Here is a 22980-nt window from a genome sequence, read left to right on the forward strand (position 1 = left end):
TGCACTTTTAGAGAGAGATAACGCCTTGACTGTGTGGGGGTTTTTATTGCATTGTAGACCACCCACAAAGTCCGGATCACATCTATTCTCTCTTACCTGGACCTGCTGCTGTTTAGCTCGCATGCTCATAGAATAGAATCAGAAGTTATGACTACTATTTATGATGGTATCTTTGAGCTAGGTTCATTTAAAAAAAATGTTTATGAAATGTTGAGAGAAAAATGGTAAAAAAAAAAAATAAAAAAAAATGGTGATTTAAAAAAAATAAATCAAAATTTTTTTTCTCCCTTGCTTTGAACCACCGCTGGCATTTTGAAAATTGTCCCCATGATAAGCTGTATTCGCGTCACAGAATTAAAGGGATAAATTTATAACTGCCTTCACAGATGAAACATACATACAACATTTGCCAGGTTTTCAAAATGAAAGGACTTAAAACACTTGGAAAATAGTGGCCTAGTGGTTAGTGTGGTGGACTTTGGTCCTGGGGAACTGGGTTCGATTCCCACTGCAGGCACAGGCAGCTCCTTGTGACTCTGGGCAAGTCACTTGACTTAACCCTCCATTGCCCCAGGTACAAAGAAGTACCTGTATATAATATGTAAGCCGCATTGAGCCCGCTATGAGTGGGAAAGCGCAGGGTACAAATGTAGCAACAACATGGAATGTTGCTACTATTGGAGATTCTACATGGAATGTTGCTATTCCACTAGCAACATTCCATGTAGAAGGCTGTGCAGGCTTCTGTTTCTGTGAGTCTGACATCCTGCACGTACGTGCAGGACGTCAGACTCACAGAAGCCTGCGCGGCCACATTGGTGATCTGCAAGGGCCGACTTCTACATGGAATGTTGCTAGCAACATTCCATGTAGAATCTCAAATAGTAGCAACAGTGGAGGAGGAGTGGCCTAGTGGTTAGGGTGGTGGACTTTGGTCCCTGGGGAACTGAGGAACTGAGTTCAATTCCAACTTCAGGCACAGGCAGTTCCTTGTGACTCTGGGCAAGTCACTTAACCCTCCATTGCCCCAGGTACAAATAAGTACCTGTATATAATATGTAAGCCGCATTGAACCTGCTATGAGTGGGAAAGCGCGGGGTACAAATGTAACAAAAAAAAAATTATCCCGGGAATGATAACTGCAAAACTATTGTGTGTAGTTCCAAATTTCACCTTCACACGTATTGCACTGTTTAACCATAGAAAGTGGCTTTGAAAATTGCTCCTTTGTACAATTTTGACAAAACCGATCTAGAAATAAATGCTTGATTGTAAGAAAGAGATTTTGCATTTATCTCACACCCATTCTGTAGTAGCATAAAGCGAGATAAATTCAGGTGCGGTAGTTACAAGATACTAAGGGATCCTTTTACAAAGGCACGCTGAAAAATGGCCTGCGGATTTTGGGCGCGCGCAGAATCATTTTTCAGCGCACCTAGGTCATTACCGCCCAAATTCTTTACCGCTAGGTCTGTGGCTGGTGGTAAGGTCTCAGACCCAAAATGGACGCGTGGCAGTTTTTGATTTTGCCACATGTCCATTTTCGGCAAAAAATAAAAAAGAGGCCTTTTTTTACAGGCGTGCTAAAAAATGGATCGGTGTGCGCTCAAAACCCACGCCTACATTACCGCAAGCCATTTTTCAGCGCACCTTTGTAAAAGGACCCCTAATTCGCATAGTTGAAAAGGGGACGTGGCCATTTCTAAAATCATTGTTCGTTGTTATAGAATACACCCGCTCTGGGGGGATTTCTATATATAGTGCCTAAAATAATCTAACCATATTCTATAATCGGTACCTAGATTTAGATGCCAATTATAGAATACGCTTAGTTGATATTTCAGCACCTAAAACTATGCGCATCCATTTACACCAACAAAATTATGGCATAAATCCCGGCACGTAGATTTACACGCACTGGACCATCCTATATAATAATTTGCACCTCCGTCTGGCTGCCTGGGTTCGTAACATCTTTAAGAGGCTGTCGTCAGCCAGCCTCCAGGGTTAAAGGAAAGGGGAGGGGAAGTAGGTTTCGGTTTCTGAAGTTGAACAAGCAAAGGGGAGGAGGGGAAGATAACAGGTTTAACAGAGCTGTTCCAATAATACTGAGAGCAAAACTTTGATGGTGTCAGCATGGTCCGTTCCTGCTGTCAGCTACTGTATGAGGCACACACATACACTCTCTCTCTCTCACACACACACACTCCCTCTCTCACTATCACATACACACTCGCACATAGTCTCTCTCTCACACACACACACTCTCACTCTCTCACTATCACACACACACGCTCTCACACACACTCGCACACAGTCTCTCACACACACACTCTCTCTCTACACACACTCAGTATCACACACACACTCTCACACACACACTCGCACACAGTCTCTCTCTCACACACACACACACACACACACACACACAGTCTCTCTCTCTCACTATCACACACACACACTCTCTCTCATACACACGCACACAGTCTCTCTCTCACACACACACTCTCTCTCTGTCTCACACACTCTCTCTCCTAACGGTTCCCTTAAAAACATAATCGCCATTACATGATAACCTTGCTAGCGCCCGTTTCATTTGTTTGAGAAACGGGTCTTTTTTACTAGTATTCTATAATTACGCATGTAAATTTCAGAATGCCCATGAAACGCCCATTTCCCCACCCATAACCACACCCCGTTTTGTCTGTGTACGTCTTGTAACGCAAATTCTATACCATTTATGTAGCTTTCTTTGCACCACTTCAAGTCTTTTTACATCCTTAGCAAGATAAAGCCTTCGAAACTGAACACAATACTCCAGGAGGGGCCTCACCAATGACTTGTAGAGGGGCCTCAACACCACCTTTCTTCTGCTGGTTACACCTCTCTCTATACAGCCCAGCATCCTTCTGGCTGTGGCCACCGCCTTGCCACACTGTTTCGTCACCTTCAGATCCTCAGATACTATCACCCCAAGATCCCTCTCCTTTTCTGTGCATATCAGACTCTCACCGCCTAACACATACGTCTCCCGTGGATTTGTACTTCCTAAGTGCATCACTTTGCACTTCTTTGCATTGAATTTTAATTAAATAACTCTTATAAAACCTCCAAACTTATTAGTCAGCTTCGCATAAAACCATGAAATCAAATTTGCAAAATTGTGGCAATGTGCAAAACCAATTTTTTAATTTTTTTTATGCTAATTGTGCTCAGCATCAGGGTGTACCCTCTTGCATCGGCTCGTCATCCAGTTTTTAGGGCCTATCCCCTTAAAACATCATCGCACCCTACCGCCTACCACGGTATTTCATTACTCTGCAGTTCTCATATTTAATGTCCCAATCATACCACGTAGCCGGGGTACTTATCTTAACTCTTATCACGGTGACTTCGCTCCTGCTGGGTGCACCCCAAATCAGTGATATGTAAACGTGTGACTCAATTTTTCAAAGGTGTTCATCGTCCTGGATGTTAAAATCTCGGTAGTTCTTGACATGCATACATGTTTCGCCCTAAGCGTCCTCAGGGGAACAAGTAGACTAGAAGAAAAACCAAACATCTTGTTAAAAACATGGGAGCTTCAACATTCTACCTTAATTTTCATTATTTCCAAGATATAATTCATAACTCCTGGGCGGACTCATTCCAGTTAAAATTGAACGCAGAAAAAAACTCAATGTCTAGTGCTCACCTCCCAATACAATTCAAACAACTACCCTACCATAACCACACCATACTGCACTCTCCCTATCTCAGAGAATCTGAAAATTCTTGGCGTCACCATTGATCGATACCTCACACTCGATACCCACGCGAAGAATACTACGAAAAAAATGTTCTACGCGATGTGGAAACTCAAGAGAATAAAACCTTTTTTCCCCAAGAAACATCTTCCGCACCCTAGTACAATCATTAGTAATAAGTCACCTGGACTACTGTAACACTTTGTATGCAGGCTGTAAAGAACAGACCATTAAAAAACTCCAAATAGCCCAAAACACCGCAGCCAGACTCATCTTTGGCAAAACTAAATTCGAAAGAGCAAAACCGCTAAGAGAGAAACTACACTGGCTACCACTCAAGGAACGAATCGAGTTCAAGATCTGCACAACCGTCCACAAAATCATCCACGCAGACTCCCCTCTCTATATGTTAAACCTAGTGGACCTACCACCTAGAAACGCCAAAAGATCGGCCCGCAAATTCCTCAATCTGAACTTACCCAGCTGTAAAGGACTTAAATACAAACAGTCATACGCTACTACTTTTGAGTATAAAAGCACACAGATCTGGAACGCACTACCCATGGCCCTGAAAAAAATGGACAACCTAACCAGCTTTCGCAGATCTTTGAAGACACATCTCTTCAAAAAAGCCTACTAAGGACATCCTCACTAACTATTCCCCAAATTACTCAGATGCATTTAAAACACCTCTTACAACACCTACCTAGCACCTACATCTAAATTACCTACCTTTGCTTATTATCGACTGTATCTAAGATCATGTAATGACTGCATCATAACAACACTGTGTAAGCCATATTGAGCCTGCAAAAAGGTGGAATAATGTGGGATACAAATGCAATAAATAAATAAATAAATAAAATAACAGTATTAGCTATCCTTCATTTCAATATATCTGTGTCTCTTCTTATTCATAACGACTCTTGTACAATCATAGTGGCTAACCTTGGATGAATCAGCCTCGCCTCCTCTCAACCGGCAGGGCAACGCCGGTGCATGCGCAGTAGCAGCTCACCAATCTTCCACCGACCCCTTTTAAACTTACGAAAGATGTGTCACAGTCCACCAATCAGTCTCCCTATTCAGTCCATACGGAATCACTGTGCGCCACTGATAAATCAAACGCTGTTCCCTCCGTATCAGCGCTGCCATGACGTTGCCATCAAAATCAGCTGGTAGTTGGTACAACACTACAAACCGGAGATCCGTTTCCGCATGCGCCGTCCTAAGCCAATGTGTTAACTAAACTATATTGAAGTTTAATTGCCAAACATTAGGCCATTCTTCTAGCTTCTGCAGATACTTTTTCATGTTTTCCACTCATTCCGGGGTGTTGTTCACTCTGTTACAAATCTTGGTATCATCCGCAATGAGGCAAACTTTACCTTCTAACCCCTTTGGGGTTTTTTTGTGTTTTTTTTTTGTTACATTTGTACCCCGCGCTTTCCCACTCATGGCAGGCTCAATGCGGCTTACATATTATACACAGGTACTTATTTGTACCTGGGGCAATGGAGGGTTAAGTGACTTGCCCAGAGTCACAAGGAGCTGCCTGTGCCTGAAGTGGGAATTGAACTCAGTTCCTCAGGACCAAAGTCCACCACCCTAACCACTAGGCCACTCCTCCACTGTTGCTACTATTGGAGATTCTACATGGAACGCTGCTATTTCACTAGCAACATTCCATGTAGAAGGCTGCGCAGGAGAAGGCTGTGCAGGCTTCTGCTTCTGTGAGTCTGACGTCCTGCACATACGTGCAGGACGTCAGACTCACAGAAACAGAAGCCTACACAGCCTTCTACATGGAATGTTGCTAGTGGAATAGCAACATTCCATGTAGAATCTCCAATAGTAGCAACATTCCATGTAGAATCTCCAATAGTAGCAACATTCCATGTAGAATCTCCAATAGTATCTATTTTATTTTTGTTACATTTGTACCCTGCTCTTTCCCACTCATGGCAGGCTCAATGCGGCTTACATGGGGCAATGGAGGGTTAAGTGACTTGCCCAGAGTCACAAGGGAGCTGCCTGTGCCTGAAGTGGGAATCGAACTCAGTTCCTCAGTTCCCCTTTGTTACGTAATATGACTTTAGTTGGTTTGTCACAGAAATCTGACGTTTACCAGACCCACTCATTATTGTGCCAGTAAATTCCCTGGGGGATCCTTGTTCTTTTGGGGGTTTGGTGGCCAATGCTGTTTTAGAAAACACATTTCAATCAAGACACGCTCCCTTTATTCTAGAGGCTTAAAAGCCATTTGCAAGCTGAACTAATATTTATTCATAAAGAGCTTAGATTATTGTCCGGGTCGATTCTAATACCATCTGTTTAATTCAAGAGGCAGGGGAGAGCGGGAGCTTTCGAGTCTGATGCTGGCTTGCTGCCAAGATGTTGAGGGCAGCAGCCAAGAAAGAACCAGTGAGAATGCTGTGGTACAGCCAACCTGTGCAAAATTTTTCTTTGGTGTTAATTTTTCACTGGATAAAAATGAGTGTGGCAAATTTAGGTACTGCCTCTCTGAAAGGCCCTTTTATTAAGACACGTAGGTGCCTAGGCACGTCCAACGTGCATCAATTTGGAACTTCCGCCCAGCTACCGCATGCCCTGGGCGGTAATGCCATTTTTTATGTGCGTCCGATATGTGTGTCGGAAAATATTTTTTTATTTTCTGCAGCGCGCCGCTAACCGGGCGGGGTAATTCGCAGTGTACACGTGCTGATGATTAACGCCCGGTTAACGCACGAGACCTTACTGCTGTCAATGAGTGGTGGTAAGGTCTCAGGCCCAAAATGGATGCGCGCCAATTTTTATTTTGTCGCACGTCCATTTTCGGCCAAAAAAGGTCTTTTTCGCAGGCGCACCGAAAAGTGCACCTGCACGTGTCCAAAACATGCACCTACACTAGCGCAGCCCTGTTGTCAGCGCGCCTTAGTAAAAGGACCCCTGAGATTTTTAGTGTGTGTTTGATTAATTTATAGGTTAAACTCCCTTTTTAATATATTGTGATATTTAGAGGCCCTTTTACTAAAGGGTTTGCCGCGCAGCAACCCGGGACAACGCGGCCGCTGGAGGTAGTGCTGACTCCGGTGTGCGCCATTTCTGCTGCTGCTGGATTAAAAAAAAACACTGCAGCAGGTTACCCGGCGTTAATCGGGTAGTGCGGAATCTCTTACCTCCACCTCAGTGGGTGATGGTAAGTGCTAACTCCTCATGGCCATGCGTTGTTTTGGGCTTTTTACCTGCTGCGGTAAAAAGGGCCATGGCACATGACAAAAATGACCGCCGCCTCTTCCGCAGGGCCCTTTTTACCGCAGCTTAGTAAAAAGGCCCCTTAGGGCCATATTCGATAAACATCGTCTAAAAGTTCCATGTGGAACACATTTGCACCTAAGCATATTCTATTAAATTTATGTGTGGTATATAGAATTTGCTCTATCGACGTCACAGCACCTAAAACTACGCACATCCATTTACGCCAATGAAAAGCTGGTGTAAATCCCTGTGCGTGGATTTAGGAGCAGTAGGTCAGATTCTATAACTATGCATGTAAATCTAGGAATGCCTACGAAATGTCCGGTTTCACGCCCTTAACAATGCCCCTTTTTGCTTCCATGCTGTAGAATTTAGACGCACTGTATTATAGAATACGCTTAGCGAGCTGTGCACGCCAATTCTAATTAGTGCCAATTAGTGCTCTTTAGTGCTTGTTAAGTGCTGTTAAAATGCTGATTTGCTTATTAAGCCAATTAAGTTACACACGTAATTATAGAATTCGTGTGGATTTCGGCGCGGATCTCTAGGCGCGGTATTTAGAATCCGGGTGTTAATGCATAGATAGAAAAGCATCCTTTATATTTTCCAAATATGTAATTGATTCATAGGATTGCAGAGGTCTTCTAGGTATGTTGGTCTTTGAGACATTATGGTCATTTGTTGTTTTGGTCTGACGGTTTCCTCTTGCTCTTATGAACTTGCAAGTGCATTGAAACTGCAGTCTACTGGGCTGTGCAATCCTTTTATGCAACTAGCTGGGGAGCATTTTCCCTTATTTTTCTATCAGTCTGCCAGCTCAGCCCAACCATCGCCTCAACATAGCCACCTCAATAGTCTTTGGCCCAGGGGATGGAAAATTGAAACTCTCTCTAGAGCCCAGTTAATGCAGAGTCTAAGGTGCTTATTTTAGAAGTGATATTTGGGTTTTATATGTGCAGAAACTGGCATTTAGATGTGTATATTGCTACACATCTAAATCCCAATTTTAGAATTCCAGGATATCCACAACTGGAAAATATGCATATGGCAAAGGGGCATGGCCTGGGCATGTTTTGCGCAAGACTGAAAACTGAGGTGCAGATGATCAAACGCGGGTGCTAGAGGCTGTTAGCCACGTACTAGTGCCTGCGTTTGCTACCGCCCCATGATCAGAGTTCCCGAGCGCATGAAACAATGCAATCACAGTCTCTGAATGCAACTAGCATGCAAATGTATTCTAAACTTATTCCTCCCCAATAATCAGTGAGCAGCACACCAGACATTTGCACGCTGTCAGCGGCAAACCCTACACCAGCTTGGAGCTGGCGTTAGGGTTTGCAGACCAATGGAGAGGAATGGTGAGCCCTGTCCAGCATGCATTTGCATGTTAGCATGCCCCCCCATTCCCCCCAATGCAGCCTCCCGCAGGAGCAGGAACCAGGACCCCCACAAGCGACATGGGGGCTGGAGGTCCAGCGAACCTCCAGTCCCCTAGTCCTCCTGACACAAGTTCAAGGGGGGCTGGAGATCCGGTGGGTCTCCAGCCCCCCTGACCCCCCCTAGCATTCCCCCAAGTAAAGCCCCGGTGGCCCAGTGGGCCGCGAATCAACCCCCCCCCCCCCTTCTCCTCCCCCTGTACCTTTGTTGGAGGAGGGAGATAGACTCCTTCAACTTCCAGCAGCACCTCCTCGAAAAAGGTGGCGCCCAGGCCTGCCTACTGCATTCTGGGATGCGCTGGGCGGGGTTTCATACCATAAATCTGGCACATGAGCACTGCACTTTGATACATGAAAGTTTATGGAATCATCTTTTGCAGATAAGTTTATTTTTGATCTATTGTTATGAGATCTTTTGAATGAAAATATTTATTTATTTTTTGGTAGGGACTGTTGGTGCATTGATTGAATTTAGTGGCTGCCAGTTTGTAGAGTAATCACGAGCACTTGATTCTGAGCACCTTCTTTGTATTATTCTTGTATTCATAAAAGTGTAGCTTTATAATTTTTTATTTTTGTATTAGACTGATCTTTTTTGTATTTTGAGATATTTTTCAGACCATTAAATGAGTAATTCAACTGAAACAGTACTTACTAAAGTCTCCAATGATCTATTCCTGGCTAAATCCAAAGGGCTCTGTTCTATCCTCCTCCTTCTCGATCTTTCTGCTGCCTTTGATACTGTTGATCACAGCCTACTCCTTGACACGCTGTCCTCACTTGGATTTCGGAATTCTGCTCTCTCCTGGTTCTCTTCTTATCTCTCACAGCGTACTTTTAGTGTATATTCTGGTGGTTCCTCCTCTTCCTCTATCCCGCTGTCAGTGAGTGAACCTCAAGGATCTGTTCTAGGACCTCTCCTTTTCTCCATCTATACTTCCTCCCTTGGTGCTTTGATCTCATCACAAGGCTTTCAGTATCACCTTTACGCTGATGACTCCCAGATCTACCTCTCCACACCAGTAATCTCGGCAGAAATCCAGTCCAAGGTATCTTCCTGCCTTTCTGACATTGCTACCTGGATGTTTCACTGCCACCTGAAACTCAATATGTCCAAAACTGAACTCCTTATCTTCCCTCCTAAACCAACCTCTCCCCTTCCCCCATTCTCTATTTCTGTCGACAACATGCTCATTCTTCCTGTCTTGTCTGCTCGCAGCCTTGGAGTCATCTTCGACTACTCCCTCTCCTTCTCTGCCCATATTCAACAGATTGCTAAAACCTGTCGTTTCTTCCTTTATAACATCGCCAGAATTTGCCCTTTCCTTTCTGAACACGCTATCAGAACCCTCATCCACACTCTCATCACCTCTCTCTTAGACTACTGCAACTTGCTTCTCTCAGGTCTTCCACTCAGCCATCTCTCTCCTCTTCAATCTGTTCAAAACTCTGCCGCACGACTAATATTTCGCCAAAGTCGTTATGCCCATATCAGCCTTCTCCTGAAATCACTCCACTGGCTCCCTATCCATTTCCGTATACAATTCAAGCTCCTCTTATTAACCTATAAGTGCATTCACTCTGCTACCCCTCACTACCTCTCCACCCTCATCTCTCCCTACACTCCTTCCCTAGAACTCCGTTCACTAGGCAAATCTCTCCTAATTGCACCCTTCTCCTCCATCGCTGACTCTGCTCCTTCTATCTCGCCGCACCTTATGACTGGAATAGGCTTCCTGAGCCATTACGTCTAGCTCCATCCCTGGCTGCCTTCAAATCTGGGCTAAAGACCTACCTGTTTGATGCTGCTTTCGACTCCTGACGTGTAACTTTTATCTTATCCTTATGTGTCCTTCTATCTGTCCTTCCCTTATCCTTTTTGGTCCTGTCTGTTTGTCCTGATTTAGATTGTAAGCTCTTTTGAGCAGGGACTGTCTTTCTTCTTCATGTTCAATTGTAAAGCGCTTTATAGAAGTAGTAGTAGTAATAATGTTCCCATTTTTATATATTTTTGTTTATTTGTAAATTTAGGCACGCCAATTCAGGTTTATGCTAATATTCTATAGTGGCATCTTGATGTACAGATGATGTTATAGATTTGGTGATCAGGGTGCAGCTTCAGTGCACCTAAATGGAGAAATAAGTTAAAGAATTGCCCCCAAGCCCTTTGAAAATTGGCCCAGTATCGACATATAAACAGCTATGGTTTGAATTGCACTTTTTTTATCAAGCAGAAGTTTTACATTTCATTGTATTATTTTAAGCTCATAGGCACACTGTTTTACTTTTTTTGAATTCACAATTTCTTATACTTGAAGAAATGTACATTATCAGTTGACAAGATGATTAAAATAACAGACCTGGTCTAGAGAAACCAAGTAGATCCGTAGGAAAAATCCCAATATGGTAAAAGGATCACAAATTCCAGAATGGCAAGAAGAAAATTTATTGGAATATAGTGAAACCAAAGATCCGACACAGCTACGTTTCGGCTATTGCCTGCTTCAAGGGTATGGTATTATCTGTAAAAATATGTAAATAAACAACTAAAACAATGTGTGAAAATTACAAAGAAATGAAAAAAGTGGATGTGTTGAAAGTGCATCTTACAAAGCCAAAGCCATACTGGTATCATTTTAACACATCCTCCTTTCACCATATTGGGATTCGTACTTTTGATCTACCTCGTTTTTCTAGACCACGTCCATCATTTTGATGATCTTGTGTGGTTTTCGGCCTCTTTTTGTTGGACCCATTGTCAGCTGGCATCCTTTTCTGCTGTCTAAACACTGTCTTCTACTGACGAACGTAATCCAGAGCGTCTCAGTTCTGCTTCATCACTTGATTGTTCTAAAACCTCTGAAGCCTGAAGGTTGTCACTAGTGACTAGACGAACATTCTTAGACTCTGGTAGCTTCTTTCAGTATATGAAGAATGCTATGATGATTTTTAGGCAGAAGGTTGGACTTTTATAATTAAGCTATAATGCACTCTTTTCCTTTGAGAAATTGCAATAATGTTAATGGAAGGTTATTGTCAGCTCACTATTGATCACACAGTGGCTATTGGAGACGATTGCCAACAAGTTCTCAGTGTTCCGCCACGCTGGTTGGCAACATCTTTTCAAGTTATCTGCTACTGCTGTGGTTGTTAAGTTCCATAAAACCTCTACTGTACAATAAAGAGCATATGCAGAGGTTGCCATGCATTTTAGTTAGGAAATATGATATCCTGACTGCTCCATATAACACTCATTAAACCATCAGTAGTTTAACAATGGCATACTCTATCCATAGAGTGTTTTTTTTTTTTTAATGGTTTCAAAAATATGAAAAGCACTGTTAATTTTATATATGGGCATTTGTCCATCCATCTGCCTATCACAGACGCTGTCCACGCAGGTGGTGCTGAACAGTTGTATTGATCTTTAAGTGGAAATACACCCAAGGTTTGTAATCATTCAGCATAAACAAAGCCTTCCAGAACATCAATCTCACCCGCTGGCCCAGAAACATGCTTTAATAGATTCCTAGGTGTTTTGATTTGTTGGCCATTGTCGTGTTTTTGCTGCTAAGGATGGAGAGCATGGCTTTATAGCTATTCCTCTGGAATAAAACTGGAAGAGAATTACAAAATTGTAAGAATATGATTTATGCACTTTAAAAGAATATGTGCATGTTATTTCACAGTGGGCTGAGGCAGAGGGACTAGTGGAATGGATGTGGATGGCGTGTGCATGTTAGAGTGGAGACGCGTAAGGTGAGGCACAAAAGTAGGCGCATTGGGGGGGGGGGGGGAATTAAGTAAAGGTTGGCCAAAATTAAGCACTGAGATGATGTGCATTAAGCATGAGTTCTGTAAACGCAGTTCCATGCACAGCTGTCTTCATAGAATACTAGCTTAGCATGGAATTTTTTTTGCTTAACTTTGGACGTGAGCACCAAAGGCTGGTGTAAGTTCTCATGCCCAGTATTATATAAATTTATTTATTTATTGCATTTGTATCCCACATTTCCCCACCTATTTGCAGGCTCAGTGTGGCTTACATAGTACCGTCAAGGCGTTTGCCCAGTTGGTTGATAGCAAATACAAGGTTGTATGGTGATCGAATGAGGTATGTGTGGAAGGTCGGAAAGGATGAAGATTGTGTGTTGTCCAGTACGATCATTAGGCATGCTGTGTTTCTGGGTGAAGAGGTTTGCGTAAGGTCATTGGGGTAGGCTTTTTTGAAGAGGTTGATTTTTAGTGATTTCCTGAAGTTCAGGTGGTCATGTATTGTTTTCACAGCTTTTGGGAGGCCATTCCATAGTTGTGCGCTTATGTAGGAGAAGCCGGATGCGTAGGTTGTTTTGTATTTCAGTCCTTTGCAATTTGGGTAGTGTAGGTTTAGGTATGATCTTGACGACCTGACTCTGTTTCTTATTGGTAGATCTATGAGGTCTAAATGCATGCCTAAATCCTGGGAATGCCCCTGATCTGCGCATGCCTATTACAGAATATCACCTGGTTGTTCTGATACCTCTTAAGCACATAAGTGTACAATTGCCCACAAAAATGTTAGGGGGGGAGGTTATCAGTATGGGCTTCCGTTAAGATAGGTTATTTTACCACAGGTTCTGTGTTAAAATAGCCCCTCTATATAACATAGTAAATGACGGCAGATAAAGACCTGCATGGTCCATCCAGTCTGCCCAACAAAGGTGGTCAGAGTCATACCTGCCATTAGCTAAGCAGAATCTGTGGGGCAGTCCTGAAGACAAGTAGTTTAGGAGACAGGAAGCTGTGTTGGAGCACCATATTTCAATCAGGATAGATACTTACTAAACATTTTGCATTTCAGTTTTAATAGTACAGGGATGCAACACTGGTGAAAAAAAAATATCTGTGGATGCAAAGAAACCTGAGGATGGTGATAATTCATCAGAATAATAGATGAAGTTTGTCTGGCTCCTTTTTGCCCAGGGACTTCTCGATAATATCAGCTGCAAATATGAATGTGAAATGAGACGTCTCAGAGGAGGACATTATAGTACTCGTTCAGCACAGGGATGCTGTATTAGTTTCTGAAACAGTGAGGTGGATCGTTCATATTATTAATGACTTTACTTAGGCCTGACATAGGGTATTCATACACTGTTTTTCTATTTTTTTTCACCAAAGCTTTTTGACGCCTGAAAATTGTACCCCTGTTATCATTGGCATGTGCTCCCCTGTGTTAACAATCTGCTTCTGTGGAATTGCAACACAGCTGTACCTTCGATATACAACATAGGAGCATAAGCCTTGCCATACTGGGACAGACTGAAGGTCCGTCAAGCCCATCATCTTGTTTACAATAGTGGTCAATCCAGGTCACGACTACTTACAAGTCGTTGGTGAGGCCCCATTTGGAGTATTGTGTTCAGTTTTGGAGGCCGTATCTTGCCAAAGATGTAAAAGGATTGTAAACGGTGCAAAGAAAAGCTACAAAAATGGTATAGGATTTGCGTTGCAGACCGTACGAGGAAAGACGTGCCAATCTGAACATGTATACCTTGGAGGAAAGGAGAAACAGGGGTGACATGATACAGATGTTCAAATATTTGAAAGGTATTAATCCACAAACAAACCTTTTCCGGAGATGGAAGGCAGTAGAACTAGAGGACATGAATTGAGGTTGAAGTGGGCAGACTCAGGAGTAATGTCAGGAAGTATTTTTTCACAGAGTGGTGGATACATGGAATGCCCTCCCACGGGAGGTGGTGGAGATGAAAACGGTAATGGAATTCAAATATGCGTGGGATAAACACAGAGGAATCCTGTTTAGAAGGAATGGGTGGCGATGCCAGCAATTGGGAAGCAAAACCAGTGCTGGGCAGACTTCTACAGTCTGTGCCCTGAGAATGGCAAGGACAAATCAAACTCATGTAAAATGAGTTTATCTTGTTGGGCAGACTGGATGGACCGTTCAGGTCTTTATCTGTCGTCATTTACTATGTTATATGTTATCTGACAAGATCCCAAAAGTATAAAACAGGTTTTATGCTGCTTATCCCAAGAATAAGCAGCGAACTTTCCCACATCCATCTTAATAATGGCTTATGGGCTTTTCTTTTAGGTACTTGTCCAACTTTATTAAACCCTGCTCAGCTAACTCCTTTTACCACATACTCTGGCATTGAATTCCAGAGTTCATTTATACATTAAGTGAAGAAATATTTTCTCCAGTTTGTTTTACATTAGTGGCTTCATTTCATGCCCCCTAGTCCTTGTATTTTTGGAAAGAGTAAAGAAGTGATTCTCATCTACCCGTTCAGCTCCACTCAGTATTTTATAGACCTCTATCGTATTTCCCTCAGCCATCTCTAGAAGGGACCTGAAGAAGTTCTATAGCCCACAGCTTTTATAGGTGACCCCAAAGCCCACCACATTGTCAGGATGTCCACAATGAATATTGGGTCTCCAATGTATGCAAATTTTATCTCATGCTGGTATTTTGAAAACCAAACCGTGGAAGCTGTCAAATATATAGCCCAGCATCCACTCTACCAATATCATCTTAGACGAATATTTATCTGACTTGCTCTTAAAAGCCATAAGTGACTCCATAGGTAGCATGTATCTGGCTATTATTTATTTATTTATTTAATACATTTATACCTCACATTTTCCCACTAGTTGTAGGCTCAATGTGGCTTACATAGAACCGTAGAGAAGACTACAGTACAGAAAAGTACAATTAAACAATGTAAGAGTAAGGTAATAGACAAATAGGCATCATTTAAACAAGTAAGGTTTCAAAAGATAATTCAAAGTAGTTACATGTTAATAAGGTTGATGAATCTTGCTGAAATCCAGGAATGGGTGGGTTAAGTTGAGTCAGGAAAGTAAGCCTTCTTGAACAGGATGGTCTTCAATAATTTTCTAAAATTTAGATAGTTCTGGGTTGATTTTACGGATTTGGGTGAAGCATTCCTTAGTTGTGTTCTCATCATTAGAACTAAGGGTGCTGGTAGCAGAATGGTATCATTTTTCTGGTTGCTTGAAGAATTTCGCAGGATATCTGATCTCTCTAAATAGGAGGCAGTAAGGTCTCTCGCATGAACTTTTTTTACAGATATCGAGCGCTAATGCAAACATTAGCACACAACTTGAAATTCAAAAAATGGAAAAAGCTCTTAAAAAGTGACACATTAAATATGGGCTTAGCATGCTAGAAAGTCCAGCGTTAGAACACGTCAAGCCCAGGTTTCATGCCTTTTGTAAAACGGCCCCAATTTTTTTAAGGGGTGGGTTTCAGCAGGGGAGGGGAATGAGTTCTAATTGTCCTCTTCCCCCAATGGTCTATCTAAAATCTATATTGATAGCCTGAAGGATGTGTTATATTTCAGATGATAAGATAATCCGCAACAAGCGGAGAACTCGAACGCCCCACGAGAGAATACAAATATGGGATAGAGTGGGATGTTTGACCACAGAAAATCAAAGACTGGAGGGATGGATTCTTAAAACAGTTGTTTATTGATGAAAAAAAGACTCGGCACAAACGTTGTGTTTCGGCCGTTAGGCCTGCATCAGGAGTCTGTATACCTTCTCTTAAATGTATCTTTTTGCAGAGCATTCTAATGTATTGAATATATGTAATTCTCAGTCGACGGAGAACAGCTGATACAAACGTTTAGAAGCACATGGTATGGTGATCAATAAGGTGGCTCTCAGTCGACGGAGAATAGTTGATGCGAACGTTTAAAAACACGTGGTGTGGTGATCAATGAAGTTGGTCTTTAAAAAGACCTTTTCCGAAGAAACTTGCTCATAGACAATTGAAACGTCAGCGTAAAACGAAAAGGACGTTTCAATTGTCTATGAGCAAGTTTCTTCGGAAAAGGTCTTTTTAAAGACCAACTTCGTTGATCACCACACCACGTGTTTTTAAACGTTCGCATCAACTATTCACCGTCGACTGAGAACCACCTTATTGATGAGTGTGGATAGGTGAGGGGTAGGGTGATCAACAGAGAAATACAGCTTTATGGTTTATAATGGGCTAGGAACCCCAGATCCTTGTTAAGTCCTTTCTGTTGGGTGTTAAAATATTCAATCATTCTGACTTCAAAGGTCATACGTTCCTGTATTGTTTTAAAGTTACCTTTCAGGATTCTCACTGTGAAGTCACTGGTACAGTGTCCTGGTCCTGTAAAATGCTGACAAACAGTAAAGCTACCTCTCCTCCATTCCTAGATTTCTTCCATTCATGACAAAGGCCGAGCCTACACTCCCCTCATGGCAGAAAGCCACAAGGTCCTTCCCCCCCCCCCCTCCCCCAATTTTTAAAGAGCCCTGCCTTTAATGTGAGGTGGGAGCAGCCAATTAGCTAGAAATCATGAAGAAAGAAGAGATTTTATAGTTTTATTCATTCTGGCTCCCAGCTAAGCCACTGAAAACGGGAATTTGTCAGTAGAACTGTTGTAAAATGTCAGAAAAACACCCACAGCATTGAATTTCCAGCACGGCTTGGAGGAGTTACAGTTAGCAGGAAGAATATTGATTGTGGGCCCTACGGCAGGACAGCAACCGAAGACTAATTAGTCTGCTAGCAAACCATCTGACGTGGCCGTTTTTCCTGAGCTGTGGCAGGATTATTAAATGCAGCAAAAGATTACATTCATGCTGCATCCTGTCTGGCATGGATTAAGATGGGAAGAGATTGGGTAAAAATTTGTTCACAGCGTGTTAAACGCAGGTTGGCCTCGGGGGGGGGGGGGGGTTAGAGAAAACTGGATTTCGGAGGGGGGCAGTGTAATCCTTTTCATTGGGATGTCAAAAAGACTGTTGTAAGCACACAGGCTTTCAAGGAAGGTCACTGAGCTCTGAGGGATTTTTTTTTTAAGCTGCTTATTAGAAGGTGTCAGATGACCACTGTTACTCGGAGGTCAATGAAAGATTTCTGCCCCATGCTTTCAGTTGCTAGATGGCTCCATACCTGTAGACACAAGATCATTGTCTCCCAGTATCCTCTCGTATACAGTTTAAGCTTCTTCCTATAAGTAATAAGGCCTTTCATTCTAAACAACCTGAATTTCTTTCTAACTCTCCAATATTTTCTGTTCCTTTGAGGCCTCTTCGTTCTTCAGAGTAAAGGCTTCTTCCATCTTACCGTGAAACCTGCTTTGAAAATACTCAGTGTATGTCTTTTTCGGTTATGGCTCCCAGCCTGTAGAATAATTTGCAGTTGTGTATTAGGCTTGAACGTTCATTGATTAGATTTAAAGCTCAACTGAAAACGTGTTTTTTTTGAGAGAGCTTTTTGACGTGTTCTTCCACTCCTGAAAGAGCATTGATATGTCGTCTTGTTTTTCCCTCTCCATTCCTTTTTTTGCAGTTATTGTTAATTTTATTATTAACCTTTTATTATTAAGCATTTTACCCCCGGATTCAATATAGGTCATCCAAATTTTGGAAGCGGTTGCAGATCTGTGCGTAAACTAATTAGTCAATTAGATGCTAACGATCAATTATTGGAGTCAATTGGCACTTCTTTGGCAGTAATCAAGAGCTACGTATGGATCTGCCCTAAAACCTGTTCTATAACATGTGTGCCTAAATTTCATAAGGTGCAACTCTAAAGGGGGTGTGGCCACGGGAGGGACATGGGCAATGGCCACACCCCCTTTAGACTTGCACCTTATGATGTGACATTATAGAATACCTAGATTTGCACAACTAACTGCCATCAGGCCTAAGTGCTCACGCCGAAAGTTGGGCATGAGAAATGTTCCAAGCTAGTATTCTGGAAAGAGCGTTTTGCGGACGGTGCCCTTTATAGAATACTATCTTAGTGCAAATCATAACGGCATCTAACTATGGGTGCCATTCAGGGCCGGTGAGAGAGGGGGCAGGATTCCTCCGGGCCTGGCCTCCAAGGGGGTCCCGGCGCTGGGCTCTCTCTCTCTCTCTCCTGCTCCTGACGGTATTTAAGTGATTACATTCCCAACAGGAATAGGAGAAAGAAAACTCTGGTGCTGGGCCTCCCTTAGAGGCTGAGGAGGAGCAGGCACAGGGCTTTGGGGCTCTGGTTTGGCTGGCGGGGGTCCCCAGGCCCCACCAGCAGAAGAAGCCTTCCTCCAGTGCTGGAGTGGAGGAGTAGCCTAGTGGTTAGTGCAGTGGACTTTGGTCCTGGGGAACTGAGTTCGATTCCCACTGCAGCTCCTTGTGACTCTGGGCAAGTCACTTGACCCTCCTCTAGGTAGAAATATACCTTTATATACTATGTAGACCACTTTGAATGTAGCTGCAAAAACCACAGCAAGACTGTATATCAAGTCCCATTTCTACATGGAATGTGAGATTCTACATGGAATGTTGCTAGAGTAGCCTACTGGTTAGTGCAGCGGACTTTGATCCTGGAGAACTGGGTTCAATTCCCACTACAGCTCCTTGTGACACAGGGAAAGTCACTTAGCCCTCCATTTCCCCTGGTACAAAATAAGTACCTGAATATATGTAAACCGCTTTGAATGTAGTTGCAAAAACCTCAGAAAGGCAGTATATCAAGTCCCATTTTCCCTTCCCTTCTTCACTCCTTCGCATTGCCTGCACTGCGGCTGCTTTTCCTCTCATGTCGCATATGCTCGGTTTCGATGAAATTGAGCATGCGCGACATGAGGGAAAAAGCAGGAGCAAGGAGGAATGAAGAACAGCGCTGGAGAAAGGCTTCAGCTGACGAGGCTTGGAAACCCCCACCAGCCAAGGTATGTGCAATTGCAGCGAGGGTAGTGGCAGAACCGATCCTTGCATGTGTGTCCTACCTATACTTGTTTTTTTTTTTTTTTTTTGGGGGGGGGGGGGGGTTGCATGCATTTATCTTTGTTGTTTTGCCTATTGCTGTAACCACTATGATTTTAAGTATAATATGCAGAACCCTGAACCTTGAACGGGTGTTGGTAGTCCCAGGATTACGTGGAGGGGCATAATCGAAAGGGGCGCCCAAATTTTCCTGAGGATTTCCTCACAGGACTTCCCGGCGAAGGGGCGGGGAAACCCGTATTATCAAAACAGGATGGGCGTCCATCTTTCGTTTCGATAATACGGTCGGGGACGCCCAAATCTGGAAATTTAGGTCGACCTTAGAGATGGTCGTCCTTAGAGATTGTCGTCCCTGATTTTTGGCGATAATGGAAACTGAGGACGCCCATCTCAGAAACGACCAAATCCAAGCCATTTGGTCGTGGGAGGAGCTAGCATTTGTAGTGCACGGGTCCCCCTGACATGCCAAGACACCAACCGGGCACCCTAGGGGGCACTGCAGTGGACTTCATAAATTGCTCCCAGGTGCATATCTTCCTTACCTTGGGTGCTGAGCCCCCCAAAACCCATTCCCCACAACTATACAACATAGCCCTAAGGGGTGAAGGGGGGCACCTACATGTGGGTACAGTGGGTTTCTGGTGGGTTTTGAAGGGCTCACATTTACCACCACAAGTGTCACAGGTGTGGGGGGGATGGGCCTGGGTCCGCCTGCCTGAAGTGCACTGTACCCACTAAAACTGCTCCAGGGACCTGCATACTGCTGTCAGGGAGCTAGGTATGACATGTGAGGCTGGAATAGAGGCTGGCAAAAATATTTTAAAAGTTTTTTTTAGGGTGGGAGGGGGTTCGTGACCACTGGGGGAGTAAGGGGAGGTCATCCCCGATTCCCTCCAGTGGTCATCTGGTCAGTTTGGGCACCTTTTTGAGGCTTGGTCGTAAGAAAAAATGGACCATGTAAAGTTGCCCAAGTGCTCATCAGGGATGCCCATCATTTTTCCATTATCGGTCGAGGATGCCCATGTGTTAGGCATGCCCCAGTCCCACCTTCGCTATGCTTCTGACACGCCCCCGTGAACTTTGGTCGTCCCCGCGACGGAAAGCAGTTGAGGATACCCAAAATCGGCTTTTGATTATGCCGATTTGGGGCGACCCTGGGAGAAGGACGCCCATCTCCCGATTTGTGTCGAAAGATGGGCGCCCTTCTCTTTCGAAAATCAGCCTGATAGTGTAAATGCTTTCCCCAGTGCAATGGAATAAAGCCAGGAGTGACATGCCCTGTCTTTGAAGACTTTGAGGCAGTCATAAGAGATGACCAGAGTTAGGTGGACTCTAACTGAGACTGCTGCCTGTAGTGACCACTACTGGGTCCCTAATACATCTTTAAGATAGGAGCAAAGAATGTGTAAACAATATTCTAAATGAGGTCTCACCAGAGTCTTATACAGGGGCATCATCACCTCCTTTTTCCTAATGGCCATTCATCTCCCTATGTACCCAAGCATCCTTCTAGCTTTCTCTATCACCTTTTCTACTTGTTTGGCCACCTTAAGATCATCACATACGATCACAGCCAAGTCCTGCTCCTCTTTCGTGCACAAAAGTTCTTCACCCCCTAAACTGTACCACTCCCTCGTGTTTTTGCAGCCCAAATGCATGACCCTGCATTTTTTAGCATTAAAAATTAGCTGCCGAATTCCAGACCATTCCTTTAGCTTCACTAAGTCCTTCCTCACGTTATCCACACCATCAGGGGTGTCTACCCTATTGCAGATTTTGGTATCATCTGTAAAGAGGCAAAGCATACCAGCCAGCCCTTCAGCAATTTCGCTTATAAAATTGTTAAAAAGAACTGGCCCAACGGCCGAACCTTGTAGCACACCACTGGTAACATCTTTTTCCTCAGAATGAGCCCCATTTACCACTACCCTCTGTCACCTTCCACTCAACCAGTTCCTAAACAGTCAGTCATTTTAGGGCCCATGCCAAGGAAACTCAGTTTGTTTATTAGTCGTCTGTGTGGGACCGTGTCAAAGGCTTTGCCAAAATCTAAATACTTCACATCTAGCGCCGTCCTTCGATCCAACTCTCTGGTCACCCAGTCAAAGAAATTAGTCAGATTTGTCTGACAAGACCTGCCTTTAGTGAAACCATGTTGCCTCGGGTCCTGTAATCCACTGGATTCCCAAAACACTACTATTCTCTGTTTTAAAAGCATTTCCATTAATTTACTTACCACAGAAGTCAGACTTACCAGCCTCTTCATTATTTCTGCTTCGGTGGAGAGGGGGGACCACATCTGCTCTCCAGTCCTCCAGGACCACTCCCCGACTCTATAGAAGCATTGAAAAGGTCAGCCAGTGGAGCTGCTAGAGCTTCCCTAAGTTCTTTCAGTACCCTCGGATGTATTCCATCCAGCCCCATCGCTTTATTCACCTTTAGCCAGATCCTCACAAACACAGTCCTCTAAAAATCGTTCAGGGACTACCCCTCTCTATTCCTATTTGTGTTTGTCTTCTGCAGACCTGCTCCTGGCCCTTCAGCTGTGAACACAGGACAGAAATATTTATTAAGCAATTCCGCCTTATCAGCTTTTAATTATTCCTCCCCTTCACCTTTGAGTCTCACAATGCCACTTTTGCACTTCCTTTTATCACTAACATATCTAAAAAAAAATGTTTTTGTCCCCTCCATTTTACCATATTGGCTATTTTTTTCTGTGATTTGCATCTTTGCTTTCCTGACTACCCTACCAGCTTCTCTTAGCTTTTCCAGATATTGTTGCCTTGTAGTAGGGAGAGTTATTTTAGACTTTACACTAATGCCTACGGTCTGGGACACTATTGGTGACAGAAAAAAAGTCTTAAACTAAAATGTAACTATTTGTAATTAATTGGAATACTTTTGAATTGAAAAATAAAGTGCTGTGGACTTTTCCACCCCATAATGCCTGTTGGATTTTGCCATGTATCCATAAACGTTTGGTGACTAATGTCGGGCTTTGCTGTCTGTGTGACTTTTATATTCTGTCTGTTTTTCTTCCATAGCTGTGATTGTCGGAGGCGTGGTGGGCGCCCTTTTCGCTGCCTTCCTGGTCATGCTATTGATCTACCGAATGAAGAAGAAAGACGAGGGAAGCTACACGCTGGAGGAACCAAAGCAAGCCAGCGTCACGTACCAAAAACCCGACAAACAGGAGGAATTCTATGCATAGACCGGCGAATATCCCCCGAGTGCCTCTTTCTTCCTCCCTCTTCACCCCCAATTTGGTTTTTCTTTTTGCCTTTATTTGTTTTTTTTTTTTTCTGGTCGAACTAGAAGATTAAAACATTTTTTTTAAATGTCTTAAGTTTAAAAAATGAAACAGAGGAGATTTTAAAAAAAAAAAAAAACATTTGCAGACTAAAATCTTCTCCACCGTGTTTCGGTGCAGAAAGTAATCGCTAAGATTGCGGAGTTGAAGCAGAAACCAGCATCTACCAGGATAATGTTTCATGAGAGCGGCTTGGTAGGTGGTGCGGAAGCCTCAGTGATTGGGCTTACAAGGCCGTCTGTCCCTCTGGATTAACATGAAGGCATTTCTGTTGCGGGGATGGAGCTGCAGCTCAGATGAAGCAGACTTGGATTTAAAAAAAAAACAAAACAGGGATGGGGGACGGTGTGTGGGGACATCATCATATCCCGTGTAGCCTTGAAAAGCACAATGAAACATGTCCAGCAGGTAGCGGAAGAAGAAGCTACCCCGTGTGAATGAC

The 22980-nt window shown here is 43.4% G+C and overlaps 1 protein-coding gene across 1 annotated transcript in view; it reads left to right on the forward strand.

Annotated features, from left to right (window-relative positions):
* Positions 1–22520, forward strand: part of SDC3 (syndecan 3) — a 311472-nt gene extending 288952 nt beyond the window's left edge. The window contains exon 6 of the mRNA XM_030218519.1: positions 22273–22520. Within this exon, the coding sequence (XP_030074379.1) occupies positions 22273–22439 (167 nt within the window). The 3' untranslated portion in view covers positions 22440–22520. The remainder of the gene's footprint in view (positions 1–22272) is intronic.
* The last annotated feature ends 460 nt before the right edge of the window (positions 22521–22980 follow it).

This window comes from Microcaecilia unicolor, chromosome 11, assembly GCF_901765095.1.
Source record: "Microcaecilia unicolor chromosome 11, aMicUni1.1, whole genome shotgun sequence".
In the NCBI taxonomy this organism is placed as follows: domain Eukaryota; kingdom Metazoa; phylum Chordata; class Amphibia; order Gymnophiona; family Siphonopidae; genus Microcaecilia; species Microcaecilia unicolor.